Consider the following 23,284-nt stretch of genomic DNA (forward strand, 5'->3'; position numbering starts at 1 on the left):
AAAAATTTGTAGCCTAGACCTCCAGTTAAAATCGAAGATCCATAAAAATATCCTATCTGCCGCGTTTGAGCTATGCATCGGTTCGCAACCAAAAAAAAATTAATTCCAGATGGAATTGCATATTATGGAAACTCTACGGCTAATGATGAAAACATACAACAGATAGCTGCAAGAGTGGCTCGCCCGTGCCCACGCACAAATGAACGGTCGGCGCCACTGCCAAGGCGCCGCAGCAGGAACAGCCGCACGTGTCTCAATACTCAGCCTTAATGCCACAAGTTGAGAAAGGGTTATCTATCCTCCTTCGCTAAACACGTCAATATGGTTACGGAATAGATTTTTGCAAATCTTCTCACATAATAATACCCCTAAAGATATGTGAATATGTAGATGTATGCGGGGAGTGCTGACCCCATACGTCTTAAAGCCCCCCACAGCTTTCGGCGGGTCATTGGCGGCAAAGAAAGCGCTAGCGTAGCTTCAGCAAGCGTTCAATTCAATTCAAATTGATAAATGCTGGGATCGTACACTCGGCGGGGAAACGAGCCCTCTAACGAAACTCATGTTAAAAGCGGAGGGAGATAATTAATTAAGGTGTGCGTAGGCTACTAGAAAGGTACATAATAAGCATGATGCAAAATAAACGGCGCGAGCTAGAAGCGATGGGAGATCAAGGGCGATGGGTGGTAAGTTGGCGGTAATCTCCACCTCACAAACGCCTCATCAGAATATACATGGTACGCTCACTTCGGCCCGTGTCACGGGAGCTGACTGGCCAGCCATAGGGTAGCCAACACAAGGAACAACAAAAGGCCAACGGGAGAGAATCATGCAAGTGAGAAGCCTTTGCAGAGCGACACTTAAGCACTACGAGGCATGTTCTATGGGCTCAAGCGTCCCGGTGAGCTTGGTTCGTGCAGGTGAAGCAAGCCAGGGGACATCTTCTACCTGGAATCTCTTGCAGAGCAAGTAACAATTTGAAACGGACCAGCAACGATCGGGAGAGCCGACGCTCGGGATTTCGGTCCGATGACGGCACATAACCAAGCCTCGTGTGATCGTCCCCGATTGGCTGCATTAGCCAGCTGTACTGGGTCGAGCCCCGGCTTTGTCGGGTGAAAGAGAAGCGCAGAAAAAAAATGTCATGGACGAAGCCGGTTTGCAAGTCTAAGGTGATTTGACAAGAATGAATAGAACAAAGCGGATGATCGAGTAAATCTCATATACACAAAGTGGATCAAGCAGTACAACCATCACGCACATGACTCGGATCTATAAAACATAGGAACGGCCGCTATGCGTTGCTGGCACGGGAGAAGCTGTTGCTGGAAGCATCGTCGTGGATTGCCTTTCCAGCGACGTAAAGACCAAGGCCGCACATGCAGGCACCGATCAATACAATCAACATGTTCAGTATGGTGAGGCAAATATTTCGTGAAGACGAGAACCACCTGCCCCAGTTGAGGTGTAGCCAGTAAACACCACCAAGGCCGTAGCTGAACCAGCTAGCAAAAAGAGAGCTAATCAAGCCCAGCAAATCGCTGAATACCGGAATGGCGTCGGCAATAATCCAGGCGATGATCCAGCATGTCAGACCGATGGCAAACCAAGACCCACAGAGACGAGATCGCGGCGGTGCATCCGATCCATTCCGCGGAAAAGGCGGACATAGATATATTTCAGTCCAACATGCCCGTTCACAACACCAGCACCAACAATAGTTGGAATGGCAATTCCATAAGCAACCTTCTTCAATAGAGGCCAAGCGGATCCTAGAGCAGGGGACTCAACAGATTGACCTGCATAATAGTAAATCACAACGGCGGCAACTGTATAAAAGATGATCTCAAAGGCCTGCAGCATATATAGGGCCTTGGGAAAGTCCCTCGGGTTTTTCATCTCAGCAAGAAGGCCGAAGAAAGCCACGTGGGCACAATAGGCGAAGACGATATTAGTAACGGCGGTAAATGCGTGGAACAGGTCGGTATCAACCGTAGCTTTGATTTTTGACACTCCGTTGGCCTGAACACCCACGCCGATCATCGTGATCATGACTGCACTGAAGATACTGACAAATGCTATGTCCAATAGCAGTCAGCGGATAGGACATTCAAATATAGATTCCGGTTCACATACACACGCCGGAGATGTAGGTCATGTTCTTCATTGTACGAGGCAGCGAGCACACCACACAGATAATGAATCCGACAGTGATGAAGACCACGGTGCAGGTGCCGTGATCGGTAAGCTCTAACTCTAGCTTAAGTAATATCTAGTGACGTTATATTAGCTAATTTGCAATTGATTGGTACCAATTATAATCTTCTAGTGTGCTTTGTAAACAATTGTTGAGAAAAGGTAGTAATCAAGGAAAGATTCATACTTAATGTTGGTATATTAAATATATATTCAAGTTGACCCAAGTCTTGTTAGTAATTATAGGAGACCTATAATATATTAAAGGTTCATAGATGTTCACATAATATTGGAGGGGCGGCAGTGGACGCGCTCCGAATGTCGTAGGGGTGAAGCTTGACCGGCCAAAGATGAACGAATGGAGATTAAAAGAAAAAATAACAATCGTATATGTGGCGAAACTACATATTCGCAAGTCCCCAGAAGAACTTAAATACATCCATTCTCAAGTCCCGTTGCAGTATCTTCATCTGTTGAGCCACACCAATACCCCATCGGTCAATATATAGTCGTCAAATAGCTATTCCAGACAGAATGAACGTTATAGAAAGCAGAGAGCAGTTGCTATTGATCGGGATCTGTAATATGAAGCTCATCGGACATCCTTTGAACAGCGATCAGTATCCCGTCTTTCCAATATTAATGGCTTCCAGTCTAAATACCTTAGAAGATACGATTCAGATGCAAGTCGGGCAGTCACAGTCGGAGGCAAATCCGTTGGCGCCGCAGCAGTAGGCAAATCCTTCCAAGGAATCCGAGATTGAATGGGCCTGGCAATCTTCACCATCCTGGAAAATTCCGCTCATTTCATCGCAACAAGTCTGAGTTGAGCTGGGATCATCCAGTCCATCTCTAGTGCACTTGCAAGCATAGGCGGGAATGGAGAGCGCCGTAACGGTCACTAGAATAAGATCGAAGAACCGCATTTTGATATTTTTGATTGTGGGTTTGTAGGAGGTAGTGAATAGATGATAAGAGTCGATGTTGGCCCATGATTGAGGATACTGAGAGCTACTATATAAACTGGATAGGCTTCCCGCAATTGAGCTCTTTTGGGTAGTAGCTCGTCTTGGACACACGCTAGGTTAGTAGAAGGTGACCTGGCCCCTGCTGAAGGATTGCATAGTCACCCTTGTAGTTTCGGTATCCCCAGCGGTCAACTATAATCTACGAGGGGGCAGCATCATGTTCCGGACAATTCCCGAGGAATCCTTCGAGATATTATCATCCTTCATCTCGCATCGTATGGAGTTGCCCCATAATATAGGGTTTTATCTGGGGGTTTCCCTGAGTCTCCTCCTCGCCCTCGCCCGTACAGAACCATGGCCATCGCCCCAATGGGGTGCTGTGATAGGACGCGACTGCGTCGAGTCCTCCACTGGTCGTCCGCCCAGACCGCCTTGACGTCACTGGGCGATCGCATCCTTGGCATGGGGCGCAGCTCACGGCTTGGCACTACGTCAAATGCAACGCCAGTTGAAACATCAGGGCTCAGATTACCAGATAACTTGACAAGATCGTTGATCTTACATTGGGGGCGAAAGTCTGCGACACTTTCGGCTGTCTTTCCTCCATTATCAGCCTATGCTTCTACCCGTATTTCTACTTGTCTTTTTTGATGACTTTTGAAGCCTCTTCCATGCCCCCATTGAAATTATCGATATAGAGAGACTATTCGTTGGCTGATATTGGTAGAGCCGAACGGTTTAGTATCAGCTGTCCTAAAATATTTGAGACGGGATGTACTATGATTCCAAATCTCTAGGAAGAGCAACTTCATTGATGATCGCTTTCGTTACACACTACTGGCGAGGGGGACTTCATTTCCCGGAAAGTGGCCGAATCAATCCGTTCCTAGCTGATATATGAATATCCCATGTTCTGACTTCTGGTTTGCTCTTTATAGCCGGGTAGGTCCCATATTAGAAGGCTCGATCGTAGATCCTACAGTGATAACTCTTTTAAGAAACAGGTGTGGGGTGATCCCTGCTTCTTTTGTAGTATAAGCCGGAGATGTTCCTTCAAAGCCGTGAATCCTTCGAATCCTTCAGCTTTGTGGGACCCGTGCCCATTCTGAGTATGCCATTGCGCTTAGTATCTGCGCCTACGGAGACTTTCTTTCTAGACAGACAGGATGTCCAATATCCATAACTTATTCAAAGGAGAAGATTCCGCGTCCAAAAGACTTACTAGCATCCACCATCATCTACGAGTCTACATTATCTACTTTCAGCCCCTTTTTCCTTTGATTCATTATCTTTGCAACCTCTTATCTCCCAATATGCGGTTCTTCAATATTGTTCTTGTCACTGTTACTGCCCTCTCGGTTCCAACGTACGCTTGCAAGTGTATTGTAAACGGCGAGCAGGATACCCCTCAAACCCAAAGATGTTGCGACGCACTAGGTGGAACCTTCCAGGACGGCAATGACTGCAAAGCTGATTCGATCTCGGAGGGTCTGAGTCTCTTCAAATCCTGCTGCGGCGGCGTCTCCACTACTTCCGGCTCGGACTGTGACTGCCCCAGCTGTTAAGGTAGGGAAAATAGAGACTGACATACTGGGCGTGGATTGTACTAACATTTGAAATTGAAAGGTTCATACTCCTCTTGTCCCAACCAACATACTTGGCTCACACGTCGCCTGCGCCAGCCTTGGTTCAAACTGCGCGCAACCCAGAATTCTCCCTGTTGTGTTGCAACGGATTTGCAGATATAGCCCATCATGTGGCTGAGATGGTTCTGAGACTGTTATCGTGATTAAAGGGAGGGAAAAGGATAGTGCATGACGCTAGACGACTAGGTACGATAAAAATGCAATTAGAGCATTTCCATAGGGAATAATTTTACCATGGTGCATTTTTGAATAGTATTTAGTAGAAGCAATGCACAGCACGTACACATAACGCTCTCTGTATTGTAGTTTGGAGATTGTAGGGTATACGCCACACTAGTCAAATAGGGTCCGAGCAACCACTTAAAACGCTCCTCTCACCCCGCACAAGGAAAAAACAAGCAACGATCGGCGCACCACTGATTCACCCTAAGTTATCTTATGTGCTATATTCTGACGTCTTGACACCTCCATGGTCCATGTTCCAACATGTTGAGGCGATACCCGATCTCACTGAGGTCTCTGGACCAGCAGAAAGGTGTTTTCGTTCTAGCCGTCCTCATCGTCATCGTCCTCATGAACACGCTTCTCCCGCTCCGGTTCGGATTGAACGCTCGCGATAAGCGGCTGCACAGCGAAGACCGGCCGCGATACCTTCATCACTCAACATTTCGAGCAGAATCTGACTATCGCTACGAGACCAAGCTGTCGAAAGTGCTGCGCGAACTGGAGATAGAGGGCCAGGTGGCGTTAGTCCCTCGAGAGTCATATTTGCCGATGGTTATAGACCTGCCTGTTGGGGAGGGCCAGCAAAGGCAAATCGAAATTGAAAATCAGAAGACAAGTAAGACAATAGCACACTAAAGTAGATATGTATGTGTGCAAAAATTTCATTATCTAACCGGGGGTGGAGCGCATGAGCCAACAGAAACCCCCGCAATGATTCATTTTTTTGGAGAAGTTTGGGGCAAGAATTCTGGGGCCCGGCAATTCAGGAAGGTTTGAGTTATCAGGGCTTATCAGTCATGAAATCTTTTATTGCGTACACGATTCTGGAGAGCAAAATGCGCTGGATCAGGGTGCATTCGGTTATACAAATACGTAGCTCGGGCTTGGGTCGCGATCATCAAATATTAAGCGTCCTTCAGTCCACTTCCGGGCGCGGCAGTGGCACTCTCTCCGCTATAACTCCCGGGACAGCTAATCACCGTCTCACTCGACGATCTATTATATAACAAAAATGCTCGGGACCCTCCTGGCTGCCCCGACGGTAGCCGGACTGATTCAGTCCCCGATCTTAACAACTATAATGCCAACAAGAAAGATGTTTCCTTGTCTCAGTAGGGTGCATTGACCCAGTTAAGCTCTTCATATCTCAAAACACAGGTGATTGCGAAACCGCGAGCAAGCTAAGAATTCATAGGGCCACGCAAACTTAAAAGGTAGCGGTGCTATTAGTAACGCGTTGCTAGTGAAGTAATGACGAAGCTACCCTGAACCGTGGACTAGTGCGGCTCGAAGCGCTGAATTGCCACTGAATACGAAATTTTTAGTCAGGGCAACTGCATTAAGTTTCGGTCAGCACCCGCGTTGAAGCAATCGTATGACAGAATTTTGTTTCAAGTGTCAATGAGCTCTGTCATAGCAGAACCAGGTTTTTATTGTTCGTGATTCTCGTTAAACGGCATGGCTGTGAAAGCACATGTCATTGGGTCTGCACCTGCCTCTCCACATATCAAACTCGTCCGCCGTTCAGTAGGACGTTAGCCGGTTTCCAAAAGGAACAACTCAATGTGGAATTTTCGAATGCCGAAGTGTTGACTCGTTGGGGGAGCGGCAAATGTCTGGGTGAGAATTCGTTTTGGAGCAATTCAACCCAAAAAATAAAAGATGATGAAATAAAACAATTGTTGCTGAGGGTAGACTTGTGCTGAAGCAAGGCCTCCAGCTCTTCAAAAATCCAAACCTCCCAAGAGGCTGCATGATGACGATCCAGTCGGTTGCGGTCCCGACTAAATCCCCGTGTCATCCTCCTATACGCTCAATCTGTTCTCGAACGCATTCTAAATCCTACAATAATGCTTGTATTCAATCAACGGCTTGATCCGAGAATGTTGTGCCATGAACTGAATCGAGAAACCCACCTACGTGTGTCAGATGATGAGGCCATGCATCAATCAGGCATCTGGGCTTTTCGTCTTGCCTTACCAAGTAAGCATCCCCTGTAGCTGAGCAATGTCGCGCTTAGGTAGCTTCGCGAGACTGGCATTGACCACTATATGTTCCGCCCCCCTGTGCCATGCCGTGAAGCCATGGCCATGCAAGTCAATCGAGTGCGGTAAATAGAGGGTAGTTCCGATGACTGCATAGGTCCACCGACCCTTAGGGGTACGCTTGTAACCCCCGCTTGCGTGCCTAGGAGTGGTGGCCCCAGGACACTTCCAGCAGCATCGCGTTGATCAAGTCAATGTGGATGGATGTGGAGTTAAGTTTCTAGCTGAGAGTCGATTTTAATCTTCCCGCTTCGAAATCATGATATCCTGAGAGCACAGGGGGTCCTGCTATCGTCCTTTGGGTATGATGCATGAGTCATCATATGAATAAGGAAAGGCTTTCCCAAGATGAGTAAAAAGGCTAACCGTTTGATACAAATCACTCTCGCGCTGAAATTATTATATACATTTTAAACAACGCGCCATCAGGGACAATCCACCCAAAGTGGCAGTCAGTCCAGTACAGACTATGAGAAGCCCAAAGCCGCTACCATAAGCCCCTATTGCATGTTCCTGCCAGCTATCTGCCTGGATCAATGCTTCACTAAATGGCCCGCTGACAACATTACCGACCCCACGTCCAAATGCGATTGTTGAAAAGATTATTGTTGCATCTGCCGCTGGGCTCTCTCTCTGAATCTCACGTATCATACCTGACCATATCGCAGAGTAACTGCCCGCAAAAATGCCGTAAGCAACCCCAAATACCATTAGAACTGGAATTGAGGTGGACAGCCCCCATATCAGGAAAATGGAGATCACGGTGCCAGCGGTGGAGATCGAGATACACGTAAGTGTGTGGCAACGGTCAGACAAGAAGCCCATTGACACACTGCCAAATACAGATGCCAGATTGAGAGCGGTCACTGTAAGCGAGGAAACAAAGCTTGAAGCCCCGAGCGTGCGTGCGAGTGTTGGAAGATAGATTGCAGGAAGGAAAAAACCGAGCGCCTCTGCAATATTACCGAGCTGATAGACAATAGATACTCGGCCCAACAAAAAACGGGCATTTAGCCGACCGTATTTTACTTCTCTTGAAACGGGTAGCCGTGACTTGTGAAAGTACAGAAACGGAGCGGCAAGCACGAAAATCAAAACGGAAAAGATCCTTAGTGTCGTCCGAAATCCGTACTGGGCCAGAAATTTCTCTAGGGCGAGGGGGATAAGGACCCCAGACAAGCCGGATCCAGCCCAGACTATGCCGAAAGCAAGCCCTCTTCGTTTATCAAACCATTCAGACATGTATAAGATAGATGGGCTATATGCGATACAGCCACCGATTCCAAATCCGACGCCTTGTGAGAGGACAAGGTGCGTGAAATTTGTGGAGAATGATCCCATAGCCAGGGACAGACACATAATGCTCAGTCCCAGTGTTGAGAACCATCTTGCCATGCGAGGAAGAAGTATCATCGTGATTATCACCAGTGGACAACTCATGTATGCGACGCCCTGTATAGCTATTAGTTGAGATCCTAGTATATGGAAAAAGTTTGGTCTGACCGTTGCACATGTCCCGATAACTGCCACCATGTTGGAATCTTGGACGACTTCATTGTCGCGATAATAGCTTTGAAAAACACCAAACGAAAATGCAAATCCTGGTCTTGATCAGCTTCGGCCTCACTCAAAGTAAACAACTGGTGGCCTACCCCATACAAGAGCTTCAATCATTGCAGAAGCAGCTAGAAACAACCATGCGTGAATACCGCCATCTACTGGAGGCAGGTTCTTATCTTGGTATGTATCCACGATGAGTTCATCTTTACATGATGACAGCTTCGTCTCGTCGCATGTTTTTGAGTCGTCCGATAAAGAAAGGGTGGAATCCATTGATTTCAGTTGAAGGGTCAACTTGAACCCAAGTTGGTGAAAAATAAATACATATCTTAAATATCCGAGTGCCGATTATATTATTTGATTATGTATTCAAAGATACAATGTCACATTGCCCGGGGCTCCAAGTCAGGCTCAAGGGCAAGAAGGGATGGAAGACCAAATGACTGGAGGAATTTAAGGCAATGAAAGTCTAACTCTATTGGCCAAGCACGGGCCCGAGGTGTTCAAGACTTGAGCGAAATACGGTGATCATTTCCAAGCCAATCGATAGCCGGAACCTGGATCTTTCATTTCCGGGGATGCAATAATACCCTGAACTTGATAATATTGATGCAAGATCATGTGGGCTCTGAAACCCTCTAATGCTTTTTTTTACCACGCTGGAGCACATTATGGACTCATTTTCTTCGAACAGGCAATTTTCAAAGTTGCATTTGACGTGCTCAGTGTGGGGCATGGGGTCATCCAAAGGTTGGCCCCTAGTTTGGTCTGCATAAAGCCGGCTAGGGACGGCAACCGAGAGGAATGCAGGGCATGATCCTTGCCAGCCACTGCTGATAATCCCGAACCTTCGAACAATAATGACATTAACACATGATATCATTGGGGCAAGACCCTCACCAATAGGATTTATTCGAGGGGTGCAATAAACCAGATGTGCTTCGTTTCCTGTTACCTTTTAACACACATGTATACCTATGCAATAGGTCAGTATCATGCTCGGTGATGTGATTTGAGATTCAAAAGACAATGACCTGAAATTCAGTTCATTTGACACACCTTGCTTAGTCCACCATCTATAACAAACTCAGCCGCATTTACAAAGCTAGACTCATCACTCGCAAGGAACACGACAGCCATCGCCTGCTCCAGAGGAGTGCTGAGATGGCCCATTTGCCAGGGCTGTTCGGTTCTCTAGTGCCCCCGGGTATGTACAGACAATCTTCTCCAAAATCTGTAGTAGTGTAATTCAAACAATCTTCAGACGGCCGTGGAATCTCAACTCTTCTAAGGGTACACTTACTGGACTGGACTAGCACATAGTTGAATCCGAATCCTTCTCGGGCGTGAACAATAGTAAGCTCCCGAGTCATGGCTAGAATAGCCCCCCTTGCTGGAAGTGTGAGCTAGCTGACTAACCGTGCTGCTTACCAGGACTACTCATGCTAATCACGCGGGCAGATTTTTTATTATTTCTGCGAAAAGTGCGGATGGCGTGTTGGGAGCAGGCCCATGCATCTTTGGCAATGGCCTATTGTGATATACATCTAGCGTCGGCTGAAGACATGCTCATTTTCTCACGGAAACCCATTTGGAAAGTTTTGTCCCATTCTGACTCGGGACATTCAATCTCATCCTCTGTAGAGCAAAACTTAATAGATACTTATTCGGAGTGAAAAGTGCATTTAGACCCGCAATGCGTAACATGTGTAACAGCGCTATTGCCTGTTGTATATACAGCACTGGCTCATGGGCTTTTGCAGCTGCATATGCATGTGGCTAATGCAAGTGCAGTTGCAATGCAAGGCACATGCATGTAAACGTGGAGAAAATAGTTAACTGGGCCGAGTTCCACTTATTGCCAAAGGCGCTAGTTGAAATGTTATTCATACCGGAAACACCTGGGACTTGCCAACAGCAATGGCTTTTCCGGGTCACTAAGTCATCATCGTAATATGATTGTAAATTTTGTTCCTTACAATTGATGAATATTGATGAATATTTTATACTTAAGGGATGACTACACTAGCGACGCGCGTAGCATGCTCTCCATCTCCCGCAGCGACTCGGGCTTTGAAGTCAAGCTAGACATGAGATAGAGGACATTGCCCAGGACTCGAGAGTGGACGTTGAACTGGTCACCACCAATAGCCAGCCTCTGCTGCAATCCCTTGGCCGCGTTGGAGGTGTAACCTTGGTTCTGGTTAGCTTGAGAGTCTTATTATTAGAGAGATTTCGTAGGATATTTACCTCCACCTTGAGCATCACGCAGCGAGATGCTGAGAACAGTACCGATCGCAAATACGCTCTCTACCGACTCAGCACAAGAAAGGTCTTGCAGAAGACGCTGTGACCAAACACTCCATGCTTCTGGGGTTGATGAACCTGCGGGATCTGCGGCCTTGGGACTCCAATCTGTTTTGAATTGATCCCACGACCCATTGCCGTCCATATCGGACATAGTTTTCAGCGAATCGACTGCAACGGTACAGCCCACTGCGTGAGCTGTATAGCTGTGGCCGTGGAGAAGGGCGTCACTCTTCTCAGGGCTCGAAAAGGTATCAAAAATTTCTTGGCTAGCAACTGTCGCACATAGAGGAATCAGTCCGCCAGTGAGAAGCTTAGCGTTCACGGCGATGTCGGGGTGCACATCAAGGAAAGATGCGGATGTTGGGCGTCCGAGCCGGTAGAGTCCAGTAAAAACCTCGTCAAAAATAACTGGTAGGCCTGACCAAGACGGAGCAGCCTTCGGGGAGGAGGCATTGGGAGAGAACAATTCCGGGTGGTCGCGGACAACATCAGTTAGGCATCGTTGGAAAAGAGGATCACTGGAAGAGTTCGGAATCAGTATTGCTTAAAACCTATTTTTAAGTATGGCTCACCAGAAAAGCATTCCACCGGCACCCAAGATAACAGGCTCCAGAATGAGAGCGCCGAATTTCATTCCGTGGCGTTGTACCAGATCCTCGATGGTTTTGCGAATATATTTCTTATAGCGCTGGCCAGCCTCCGTGTTCAGGCGTGTGTTTAGATCAAACACAGAGCCCAGCGAGCCAAACTCAGCATCTGGACCCAGTTCAGCCTTTAATTCGGCGGGAACCTCGATTTTCCAGGTTCCGTCAACCATCTTGACCAGTGGAAAGTCAAACCAGTGGCCACGGCCGCGATACCATTCAACCTTCTGATTATAGGTGGACGGCTCGGCGCAGTCCATTACACCGATCGTATCGCCGTGGTAACTGCCTTTAAGTCCCAGAATACTTATCTGCTCCTGGGTAGCATCCCAGTCATATCGGTCACAAGAAGCACGGAGACCCATCTTTATGGCAACTTCCATGCCTGTGCTGCCGTTATCTGTGTAAAAAACTTTGGTGAAGCGCGGGTTGTCGAGAGTCTTCAATAGATTATCAGCAAGCAAAAGTGCCGGTTCGTGTACTGTGCCTGCAAACATGACATGCCCGTACCGACCGGCGGCGTAGGCTGCTGACAAGGACAATTCGGGGTTGCCGTGGCCCAATCCCTGGGTCCACCAAGAGGCTGAGCCATCAAAGGTCGGTCGAAGCTCGCTGTCTGGGTTATCGGTGCGACCGGAGCCAAATGTCTGGAAATAATCACCGTGCGCAGAGTCGATAACAGTGATATCCTTAGGGCGCATGCCCTGGTGTTGGGTAAACGGGTACCAAATGAGGTCTTGGGCGCGGCCGGCCATTTCCTCCAAATGTTCAATGCGTTTAGTGTTCTTGACATTCATCTCTTCAAGTAGACGCAAAATATCCGACTCTTGCGAAACTTGCTGGTAGTAGGCAGACATAGCTTCTTCATCTCTCGCCTGTGAGTTGGCATCTGTCTGAGATGGCTTTGCAGGAGGCGCTGGCAATGGAACCAGGGGAATACTCTTATTGCGGAAGAAGTTGCCGAGGTACTCATGGTTCTGGTAATACTCGTCCCGGAACAATAATACTGACTGGATGTCGTAGCCACGCAGCAGAAGCGACTCATACGCGGAGATCGACGAGGAAATACCTCCTAGACGCGAGTCTGCCACGAGCACAATTGGCAGCCGCAGTGGCCGATAGAGATCCGCTTGGGAATTTCCATTGGGGCCTGGGGAGTGCACGCCGCCTGCAGTCTCAACCAGGGCGAAGTCGATGTCCGTCCGGGCCCAATCAGACAGAGTCTTATGGATGGATGCGACCAAATCATCATCTTGAATCTACTTGAATTAGAGGATCCTCAGAGAACTAGGCAATTTCACTCACGCTCTTCTCTTTCGCTGCGATATGCGGGCTCACCGGCTCATCGAACTGGTAGAGGCACTTGGTCAGGGTTCCAGCGCCATACCGCTTCAAGTGCCTGGAAATGCAATTAGCACAAATTCCCATATTCCTTGACTAATTCGACGCTGCTAATGGCCTACCGATCGTCGGCTTCGTCTAGGGACCCTGTCGACACGGGTTTCAAGAACGCTGCCCTCTGTTTCTGCCTCTGGACCGCGTTGCACAGCACAGTCGAGACGATCGTCTTCCCGACGTCAGTGTTGGCACCATACACCTGGTGTGCGCGCAATGTGCGCCAAAGTCCAGCACCGGCAGGAGCCATGACTCAATTACTCAATTGCGGTGCAGCCGTTGGAAAGAGTCAAAAGGACCTCGCGATGACACCAGTCGGAGTGGTCCAGTCAAAGTCCGGCCGCGGCGGTTTGCGTTTACCGGGAAGTTTGACGTCAATTGACGAATCACCGCCCCGCCACGGCTCCACCGACTTCACTTCCCGTCTCACCGAGGTTGAAATTCCCGTTGAAAAAGAGTTGAGGGCCCCAACAGCGCCGTGGAATAGACCAGAATTCGTCAGAGTTGATGCTGTTTCACCTAGGAGGACGCCTTCATGCGTGATTGACTCGGAGCGCTGCAGAACCGACCCACTGGCTTGCTTATTCCCTCGATCGCGCCTCGCCTCCAAGCCCCGGATTCGTCCGCATTCCGCCCTGGAGCTAAGAGCTTTAAAGTGCGGGATGATCCTTGACCGTGCCCAGTCATTTCAGGGAAAGCCCTTGACTAACCAATCGCTGCCGCTCGACCGTTGATGGGATTGACGCAGCAGTCGGAGCTCTCCTGCCTGTAATAATCGGGCGCAACCCCAGTCTACTTCCAGTCCCCATGGACTCACGATCACGCCCGGAATGCGCGGCATCAACTAAGCCCAAGACTCTTGTCGACTCCTTGACGAGCGCTCTCGTCAAGCGAGAAGCAAAGTCTGCCCGTCGGAGACTCACGGTTCTGCCCCGGACAGCGGTGGATTTCTCCTCCAATGACTTTCTCTCCTTGTCATCGTCGCGGGCCTACCGGGACCGGTTCTTGGCCCATCTGAATAATACTCCAGAATCGTTTCCCTTTGCCAGTGGCGGGTCCCGGTTACTGGACGGAAATTCCACCTATGCTGAGGATCTGGAGCACTTTGTGGCCGGCTTTCATGAAGCCCCCACTGCGCTTTTATTCAACTCCGGCTTCGATGCGAACGTGGGAGTTCTTTCCAGCATTCCTCAACCGGGTGATCTCATCCTCTATGATGAGCTTATTCACGCCAGTGCCCACGAGGGTATGCGGCTTTCTCGGGCAGGAGCTCGAAAGATGTTTGCGCATAGCTCGCCAACGGCACTCAGAGATGTTCTCGCCGCTGAAATAGATAAGGACTCTGAGATTCAAACGGGCACTCGAAATGTGTTCATCATTGTGGAATCTCTTTACAGCATGGATGGTGATGTGGCGCCTATCAAAGAGTTTATTCAAGTTGTCGATGAGTTGCTTCCACGTCAGAACGGATACTTTATTGTCGACGAGGCACATGCAACGGGTGTCTTCGGACCACAAGGGGCGGGTGTGGTACAGCATCTCGGCGTTCAGGATCGCATTTTTATCCGCGTCCATACGTTTGGAAAGGCACTTGCCAGCCATGGAGGTTTGTCTTCCCTCCAAACTGCATGCTGAGCATCGCTAACATGTCGCATAATCAGCTGTGGTGCTTTGTGGCCCCGAAACAAGAGACTACCTGATCAACTATGCCCGCAGCCTTATCTATACTACCGCTCTTGGGTTCCCTTTTCTGGCGTCAATTCGCACCGCCTATGAGCTCCTCTCTTCCGGGGAAACGGAATCGGTAGGCTCTCCCACTTGCACCCTTGTTGGTATCGTTTGCTTACAAATGACGCAGTTGCGAAATCGAGTGCAGCAATTAATCGGACACCTTCACAAGCGCCTGGGCAGTCTCCAAATAAGCCAATCAGTCATGTTCGAAGTTGATCATTTCCCCACGTCTCCGATCTTCTCGTTGCGCACGTCACAACCGCGCCAGTTGGCAAGTGCATGCCAAAAAGACGGGTACATTGTTCGTGCTATTATGCCGCCTACGATCCCTGAGGGCAGTGAACGAGTACGAGTCTGCTTGCATGCTGGCAATACAGAGGAGCAAATCGACGGCTTGGTCCAATCGATCCAGTCATGGTTAGAAAGACACTCTGTGGAAAAAGGGTCGAAATTATGATCGCCATGGATGGTTTTTTTTCTCTTAAATTTATAAAAGCGATGTTTGCCCGTCAATGACCGTATTCTCTATTTGGCCAAAGAAAATACGATCTGTTCTCATTATTCCATGAAAAAGCACCCGCTGGTCAATGCTCTCTATGCCTTTTCGGTACAGCGTGTGAGCGTGGTAGGTGGTATTACCCAAGACGGCCTTTTCGTGTACCATCTAACCGTACTCGTTTATATATATCAGCATTGTGCGGGCTTAAATAGGGGTTCAAAGTTGACAATTCCCAGATGTGGAAGTTGTTGATGAATTTTGCTGATTGCAATTTTTGAGTAAGCTTCGCAAAATCGTGACCACGGAACCTCAAATGTGGCCCCGATCGGGGTCTTCCAGTCATGGTCTGGGAACGAGATCTGAGATGGGTAGCGCTGAGAATCGAGGGGTTCGAAGGCCAAGATCGCCAAGCTTGTGCATCATCACCTGTGCTTATCTCTCCTCCCTGAGGAGCAAACTCTTCGACACCTCTCCCCACCAAGCATTGACGTAGATAGCCTTCGCGCATCATGTCTGTGCCCACGGGAGTCGGCATTGAGTGCCATGATCTCCAATCAAACCCCCGCTTCCTCTTCCGCCAGCCGCGCGCGCTGCAGTGGTTCGAGAACGGGAGGCTGGTGAAGCGCTCAGATGATGAAAGACAAGCAGGTAGAAGAATCACGGTCGCAGAATGCGCAATGGCATGCCAGTCGCTTATTCATTCGCTCTATAGGTCGATTCGAGCTGTTTCTCGACTTGCTGTATGTTGCGATCCTCTCGAACTTTGCGGATAATCTGGTGGAGCATATCTCGGGCGCAAAGCTCGTCAAGTACATCGTAAGTAGCACTTGAGCACCGATAGAACCCCTCAAAATAAGACGATACTAATCTCATGTCTCTGTACAGTTGATTCTCTCGCCATCATGGCACGTGTGGAGCGACCTGCGTGAACTAATGAACTCATTCTACAACGATGACCTCGCGCAGCGCGTACTCATCCTGTGGGTAATGGCGACGCTTGTCGTTTACGGTAACAACGCGCCACTGGTCGACGAAGAAATTGGTGCGATGCGCTCTGCGGTTGGAGCCTATATGGCCGCTCGACTGACATGCAACCTCGCGCATCTGTACTATTCGTTCGCGAGCTATCATCATCGGGCCCAGCAGCGCCTCTGGGTGGGGCTCTCCACTCTTTTCCTGTGCCTGTACATCCCGCTGTACTTTGAGTCGGTCTCCATTCGTGCCAAGATCGCGATTGCGGCTGTCGCCATTGTTGTTGAGGAGTGTACATGGGTCTTCTGCTATTGCCCAGCTGCAAAGAGGCTGCTTCGTGCCACATACACCACGGCGGTGGACATTCCCCACGAAGTCGACCGATACGCAGCATTCTATATTATCGCACTTGGCGAGTTCCTCTACCTCATTGTTGTCGGGTCGCATGCTGCAATCGGCCTGAACGATCGCCTTCTTCGTGCTATTTGGACTCTGATTATTGCGTTCTGTCTGAATTGGCTGTATGTCCATAACGACGGTTCTGTTGAGAACGATCATCCGCTGCGGCACAGCATATACACGGCTTTCCTTTTTGCCTTGATCCACCTTCCGCTGATTGCCAGCCTGTTGGCGGGTGGTCACGTTGCTGCGGCTTCCGTGGCCAAGAAGGAATTCGAGGACCCGCAGCGATGGCTGCTCTGCGCAGGCCTCGGTACTGGAATGCTCTGCTTGTACGCTTTTGCATTGATGCATGGGTCAAAGGATGAGCGTGGAACTTTGCTGTTGGATAAGGTATATTAAACCCCGCTGCTACAGCGTTCATGCAGTAATTGATCAATTGCTAACATTTCTCCAGCCTCTTCGCTTGATCATGCGACCAGTGACTGGCATCATCATGGTCTTGCTCCCTCTTGCGCATGACCTTGGCGCTACATCGGTGCTCTCCATCGTCATGGCGCTTTTCGTCTTCTGTACCCTCTGGGAGACAATCGCATCGCTGCGGAAGGGAGCTTACTTCTGGGAGAAATGGGAGGATACTCAGTATCCCGCAAAGCGGCCGACCAGAGAAGAGCATGAAAGGAACGGAGAGACCGTTGAGCCATGAATGCCCTACATATTGCTGCAAAGCCCTCTTTCCGTGGTCTTCGCTATTCCAATGCTTACTGAACACCTGCTTCATTGATTTCGCCTCCTCGTGGATATATTAGTTGGAAAGATATACGTATGCTAATTTCATGAAATAATCAATCATATTTCTAGCTTCTATGACAGAAAGCAAAGATATATCAAGATCGGGATCTGTCTATATGTCCCAGTGAAATCTAGGAAACGCTTCATGCAGAATATCCTCCACACGCACCCCCTCACTTCAAACCATCGACTGCTCAACCTTCATATCGCCGGTAGCCTGCGTCTCAGACCGGTCCATAGTGGTGTATCGACTAAAGTCCTTCAGTCCACGGCGGTCACCACTGGGAACCTGATCACCCGCCTTTTGCTGCTTGTATGCCTGGCGCCGGAAATACGCGCGCTTGCACCACTTCCAAAATTCGATACCAGCAAAGAAAAGCACCGTCTCGACAAAAACAATACCCCATTCCCACGAAATGGCCGAGTGCTTAAAGACGCTGTGATTGATCACAGGGATGTACAGAATCGGGAAGGCAAGCACAAAACCGGCCATGATACCCCAGAAGAGAACCTTGTTACTCCAAATGTCGTGCATCCACTGAGTGAAGTAGCGCGTGGATTCGGGCTTCATGCGGAAGAAGCTGCGACGCAAGTTCATCATTTCCCATGCCAAGAACAAGGCAAACCAGGTCATGCAAGTGAAAGTTGTAGCGCGGGCGCGGAATACCGTATCACAGGTATACGGCTTGTTCGGGTCGTTGTATTGCGTGTTGCAGCCCATTGCAAGATCGCCGTCGCCCCAGCGGAACATAACCAGGGCAAAGGCTGATAGACAGAGAGCTGCCATCCACACGCCGTAGACCAGGGTATCGATAATGATTTCCCAGGTGAATATACCTTGTTTCTATAAGTCGTAGGTTAGTTCCGTTTAATATAGCTATACTGGGGGGAGGAGAGGGGAGTAGAGAAGAGCATACGCTTTGAGGGGGTCTATCCATCACTTCAGGCGCAGCAGCCTCCATTCCTAGACCCATGTCAGGGAGACCAGAGGTGATCATGATAATCCAGATAATCTCCACGGGGGAGATAGGGAAGACGGATTGATTGGAATCATCCTTGAAAGCAAGACCAATCAGCAGAGTTAATGCTAGCGCCACGTTCTCTGCCAGCAAATGTAGAACAAATTTCTGAATATTATCGAAAATGCGCCGTCCTTCTTCGATTCCATTGATGATGGAGGCGAAGTTATCATCGGTCAAGACCAGCTCGGACGCATCCTTGGCAACATCAGATCCGTTCTGACCCATGGCGATACCAACGTCGGCACGCTTTAGCGATGGCGAATCGTTGACTCCGTCGCCTGTCATCGCGACATAACGACCACGGCGGTGCAATGCTTCGATCATGCGGACTTTGGTGTTTGGCGCACAGCGAGCAATGACCAGCGGGAGAGTGGGAAGATTATCGATTTCGTCTTCGGACAGTTTGTCAAATTCACCAGCAGTCATGACCATAGCATCAGCCACGTCCTTTGCGATCATATCCATGTTAGACGGGATAATTCCAACCTGAACAGCAATTGCGCGGGCAGTTCCAGGGTGATCACCGGTAACCATATGGACGGAGATACCAGCCTTGTAACACTGGCTGATTGCACCAGCAGTCTCAGGTCGAGGAGGGTCATACAGGCCAATCAAGCCGTAGAAGACCAGATCCTTCTCAATCTCTTCTCGCGGAGGAGGCTCACTGCTCTCCATATTCCCAGGAGGGTTTTCTCTTCCAGCCAAGCACAGGACTCGTAGGCCCTCTTTTGCCAGGGCTTCCATGTTCTGTAAAATTTCGTCGCGAATGTCATCATCGAGAGGCACAGAAGACCCATCTTTCCAAGTTATGGTTGTACAGGAATCGATGACTCGTTCAACGGCGCCCTTAGTGAAGATCATTTCAGGAGCTTTCGCAGAGACTTCGTCGCGTTTCGCGAAGACGACTGACATCTTTTTCACGCTCGAGTCAAAGGGATATTCGGCTTTCTGGATCCAGACGGGCTTTTCGCCCTTGGTCCAGCGATCGACTCCCCAATTGAAACGTGAAGCGAAGACCTGGATGGCAATGTCGGTTGGCTCACCCCGAGCCTGCCATTCGTTATTCGTATCCTTGTGAAGATGGGCCAGATTGGCCATGGCAGCGACATTAAGGAAGGACTCCAGAGGCTCGTTGTTTTTCAATAAATCCTCGGGTTTTCCTGGTTCACCCGTCGATTCTGAGCCGAAGTTGAGTGGTGGCTCCCGGATAAGACTCAATTCACCCTCATCGGGATTCAAAGGGTTACTCGACGATCCAACCGAATATGTTCCGACAGATGGAATCCAAGCTCGCTTAGCGACCATACGACCTTGAGTCAAAGTGCCGGTCTTGTCCGAACAAATGTTAGTAACGGCCCCGAGGGCCTCCAGGGAGTCCAGTTTGCGGACGATGACATGTCGTTGCACCATTTGCTTTGTCCCCACTGCCATGGTAATTGTGAGCACAACGACCAAACAAGCTGGAATCATAGCCAGGCCTGTTGCCACAGCGTAAATGATAACTTCATTATCTCCCCGCCAATCATTGGAACCTGCCACGACAATTGCGAAGATGATGGCAATGCCGAACAGCAGCAATGCGAGCTTGGACAATTTGCGCTGTAGCGGAGTCCCGACATTGATCCCCAGAAACCTTCCAATGGCATCAGTGGTAGTCAATGTCCAGGCCTGGATATACCAACGCTTCTTGGTCTCCCCCTCAGGTCCGCGCTTCACTGGGCGCCGCTTCGAATCGCCTCCGCGGAGGGCGGTAGCAATAGCTCCAATTTCAGTTCTCATACCCGTGCCAACGACAACACCTCTCGCACGCCCGCGGGTAACGGTAGACGAACTATAGGCGATATTTAGTCGGTCTCCCGGGCCAGTATCAGTATCAAAAACGGCATCGGCTTCCTTTTGAACTGGGAGAGATTCGCCTGTCAAGAGAGCCTCGTCGGTTTCGAAATTGAATGCCTCGGTCAATCTGTTCACGTCCCCAATTAGTCATGATGCTCATTCACTTCAAAAATGTGTCGTAATGTCATACCTCAGGTCTGCGGGGACCGTATCTCCGACTTTCAATTCGATCATATCACCGGGAATGATTTCATTGGCAGGGATAGTAATGGTTTTACCATCGCGAGTCACTACTCCAGTAGGGGAGCTCAGGTTTCGCAGAGAGTCCATGGTCTTTTCGGCCGCAAAATCCTGGTAAACACCAACAACAATATTGAGAATAATGACAGCTGTAATAAAACCGCCCTCGATCCATGATCGGATGCCGAAACTAACCGCCATGGCAATGATCAGGACCTACGCCAATTACGAACGGTTAGCTACTTGGCGATCTCGTTCACGGGGGAAGGTTTCCGAATCACTTACAAGCATCATTGCATTTGCAAGTTGACGGATAAAAATTTTGGCAATTGAGACGCCTTCGTCTCCTTCCAGTATGTTTTGACCATATTTCTCGAGACGTTGCTTGACCTCACCAGATGTGAGGCCATCGTCCGAGTTTGTACCCAGCTCGCGGATGACATCCTCGAATGAGAGGCTGTGAGCCGGCTGGGACAGGTAGGACTGCGAAGGAACATCATTGGGAGACTGAGAGCCCTTGGGTTGGGCTCTCTCCGGAGACATCACGTAGGTGTCCAGGGAGGTCTATTTGAGTGTGTGGCTTGGGTAAAGGGTGGGGGTGGAGTGTAAGAGTTGTTCTTCTAAGGGACTCTTTAAGGTGGTCTCATATAGAAGGTGTCCGAAATGGTGTGGGAGTCCATGCAGGGGTAAAGGAATGATCCAATTCCCGAGATGTTTGAGGAGAATCTTGAATCTATGAACGTTCTCGATCCTCTGGACTTTTAAGTACACGTTGGTTCCAAAAGCCTATCTTCTTTTCCATCTCCCTTCCTTCTAAGGGGTCTCGCCCGATATAAATAATTTGTCAGTCGGGATTGATGGCAAATCCCGCCAAGATGCAACCGGCTCTTTGGCTATCTGTTCCATCCTTGAACATCGTCCCAATCGAGATTCTGGGGATACCCAGACGCAACGACCAATAACCATCTCGAATGACGCATCAGATCAAGCGGGCCATCTTGGCGCAACATTAGCGACCACAGCCGAGGCGACAATGACGTACACGACTGGTCTCGGCGTTGGCTCGGCCGGGAGCGCCAAGAGCGGGATTCTGGGCGTCCTCTGGGCGGCCCTCCGCGCTCGACACCTCCAACGCCTGGCGATAGTGTGTCATCCTTGGCTCATCCTGGGCTTCTCTTGGCAGCCTACATGTTGCGAGGTCTGAGAGTTCACCGCGCGGTTCAAATCTGCTCTCCCGCCCGGGTTCAAATTTCTCCTTGGCCTAGAGTTGTACAAAGCGGTTTACTACATCTACGGTGGCAAAACGTGAGATCCGCAAACTGACCCTCCGCTCTCGAACAATGATCTTCCAGGTTGGGTCTTCTATTAGAGTGCGCTTCGTCTAGCATTCATCCCGATCTCGCCGGTCGAGGTGGCCCCATCACCGTCCCGCCAATATACAGGGACCCGGCGCACCGCTATTGGACATTTCTCCCTTGTCGTGTTCGTATTTCTATTTTCCCTTGCGTGGATCTGGGCACCAGATCCCATGCTCCCCCACTCATGGCGGGCGATAATCTACCCCAAGGTGAGGTGATCGGGATCGTGATTGGAGCTATTGTGCTGTTTGGGATTATCAGCATTGTGCCGATGTGAGTTTATGGGCTGGGCACGGACACGTCTTGGCTGTGCCCCCGCTTCATGCGAGCGAAACGTCTGGAAGCCTTGAGGGGGGTTTACTAACAATCTATTTCGGTCCAATCAGTATCATCATGTTCTTGCATCGACGCCGTGCTGCCAACCGAGCTGCAAATGAGACCCACAACCGTACGTCGCCGATGCAGCAGACCTGCGTGGAGCAATGGCTGGAGGAGCAGAATGTCTCGAGCGATATTGAGCGATATGCCCACGATACCTGGTACGTTGTGAACCTGTTTCATCGCTTTGCGACTTCCCGCATATACGTGGGGCCTAGCCTTGATGCCGTCTTGGCCCGGAAGAGCAGGATGATGTGATGCGGGGAATGCCCAGGGCTGGACCAAGGATCAACTTGCCCTTGAGAGACAAGCCCAATGGCTTTGTTACCCGACTTCTGTTCTGGTCGCCTGGGCATCTCACCAAACCTCCGTGCACACGTCTACTGCCATGGCTAGTTGGCGTTCCTGAGCCGGCATTTGCGATCTTGGCCTGCAGGGTCTTATCAGCAAAGCAAAATGCCTGGAGCCTCACCGTCTGTTTAATGGTTTGAACTAACTGGATATGCAGCCCCATCTGTCTCTCACCCTTATCGTCATCCCCGTATCCCGTTTGTCCACAGCCAGCTCGTTTACCCTGCGGTCAACGCAACCCTTCCGCCTCCGGTTCAGATGAGGAACAGCCATGTGGAGCAAAGGACACCGGGAATAGTGGAATCGTTGTTCTCAATCGGTGTCATCATGCCTTCCATACAGCGTGTCTAACCTCCTGGTTTGAGTACCGGCGATTTAGGTGTCCTATATGCCAAGCTTCGTACTCACCTGCCGTCACTCTACAGCGATGATACTTCGTAATTGGATTTCTTCAACTATTTTGGACATTTGTTTGTGAAATTGTGATTAAGGAATCAAATTGCTATTACCAAGGATTTCGGATATGTTGCAGATGTATCTCTCGTGCTCAAAGTTCCCCGTTAACGCCGTGAAAAGTACTTGGAGCCATCGGTGCCTGGGTCGAGGTACGGCGCATGGTTTCGATTGTCAAGTTTGGGGGGCTAGCACTGTGTCAATTCCGAGCCATAGGAGGCTAAAATTGTTCCCTCTGGACATCAACTCTCTCTCGCTTATCAG

The 23,284-nt window shown here is 49.6% G+C and overlaps 8 protein-coding genes across 8 annotated transcripts; 4 read left to right on the forward strand and 4 right to left on the reverse strand.

Annotated features, from left to right (window-relative positions):
* Window positions 1–1,294: 1,294 nt before the first annotated feature.
* Window positions 1,295–2,256, reverse strand: N7482_005083 (uncharacterized protein; the record flags this gene model as incomplete). Its single annotated transcript, XM_056687208.1, is given in 3 exon segments — window positions 1,295–1,785; window positions 1,800–2,078; window positions 2,137–2,256. The coding sequence occupies 3 exon segments, from the start codon at window positions 2,165–2,167 to the stop codon at window positions 1,295–1,297; spliced, it is 801 nt and encodes a 266-aa protein (XP_056542763.1). The 5' UTR covers window positions 2,168–2,256.
* A 2,316-nt stretch (window positions 2,257–4,572) lies between these two features.
* On the reverse strand, window positions 4,573–4,917 carry N7482_005084 (uncharacterized protein; the record flags this gene model as incomplete). Its single annotated transcript, XM_056687209.1, has 2 exons — window positions 4,573–4,722; window positions 4,822–4,917. The coding sequence occupies 2 exons, from the start codon at window positions 4,915–4,917 to the stop codon at window positions 4,573–4,575; spliced, it is 246 nt and encodes an 81-aa protein (XP_056542764.1).
* Window positions 4,918–5,296: 379 nt separating this feature from the next.
* On the forward strand, window positions 5,297–5,671 carry N7482_005085 (uncharacterized protein; the record flags this gene model as incomplete). The annotated part of the gene is made up of 1 exon (XM_056687210.1): window positions 5,297–5,671. One exon carries the CDS (start codon window positions 5,297–5,299, stop codon window positions 5,669–5,671), a length of 375 nt encoding a protein of 124 aa, XP_056542765.1.
* A 4,989-nt stretch (window positions 5,672–10,660) lies between these two features.
* On the reverse strand, window positions 10,661–13,239 carry bioDA (adenosylmethionine-8-amino-7-oxononanoate aminotransferase; the record flags this gene model as incomplete). Its single annotated transcript, XM_056687211.1, has 5 exons — window positions 10,661–10,833; window positions 10,891–11,468; window positions 11,523–12,853; window positions 12,900–12,993; window positions 13,058–13,239. 5 exons carry the CDS (start codon window positions 13,237–13,239, stop codon window positions 10,661–10,663), a joined length of 2,358 nt encoding a protein of 785 aa, XP_056542766.1.
* Window positions 13,240–13,796: 557 nt separating this feature from the next.
* N7482_005087 (aminotransferase class I/II-fold pyridoxal phosphate-dependent enzyme) lies at window positions 13,797–15,177 on the forward strand (the record flags this gene model as incomplete). The annotated part of the gene is made up of 3 exons (XM_056687212.1): window positions 13,797–14,595; window positions 14,651–14,793; window positions 14,848–15,177. 3 exons carry the CDS (start codon window positions 13,797–13,799, stop codon window positions 15,175–15,177), a joined length of 1,272 nt encoding a protein of 423 aa, XP_056542767.1.
* Window positions 15,178–15,728: 551 nt separating this feature from the next.
* N7482_005088 (uncharacterized protein) lies at window positions 15,729–17,296 on the forward strand (the record flags this gene model as incomplete). Its single annotated transcript, XM_056687213.1, has 4 exons — window positions 15,729–15,867; window positions 15,932–16,035; window positions 16,105–16,983; window positions 17,048–17,296. 4 exons carry the CDS (start codon window positions 15,729–15,731, stop codon window positions 17,294–17,296), a joined length of 1,371 nt encoding a protein of 456 aa, XP_056542768.1.
* A 264-nt stretch (window positions 17,297–17,560) lies between these two features.
* On the reverse strand, window positions 17,561–21,023 carry N7482_005089 (cation-translocating P-type ATPase; the record flags this gene model as incomplete). The annotated part of the gene is made up of 4 exons (XM_056687214.1): window positions 17,561–18,226; window positions 18,300–20,367; window positions 20,431–20,696; window positions 20,766–21,023. The coding sequence occupies 4 exons, from the start codon at window positions 21,021–21,023 to the stop codon at window positions 17,561–17,563; spliced, it is 3,258 nt and encodes a 1,085-aa protein (XP_056542769.1).
* Window positions 21,024–22,022: 999 nt separating this feature from the next.
* On the forward strand, window positions 22,023–22,474 carry N7482_005090 (uncharacterized protein; the record flags this gene model as incomplete). The annotated part of the gene is made up of 2 exons (XM_056687215.1): window positions 22,023–22,111; window positions 22,225–22,474. 2 exons carry the CDS (start codon window positions 22,023–22,025, stop codon window positions 22,472–22,474), a joined length of 339 nt encoding a protein of 112 aa, XP_056542770.1.
* Window positions 22,475–23,284: the final 810 nt, after the last annotated feature.

The sequence above is a fragment of the Penicillium canariense genome, assembly GCF_028826845.1.
Source record: "Penicillium canariense strain IBT 26290 chromosome Unknown utg000003l_segment0_segment0, whole genome shotgun sequence".
Classification (NCBI taxonomy): domain Eukaryota; kingdom Fungi; phylum Ascomycota; class Eurotiomycetes; order Eurotiales; family Aspergillaceae; genus Penicillium; species Penicillium canariense.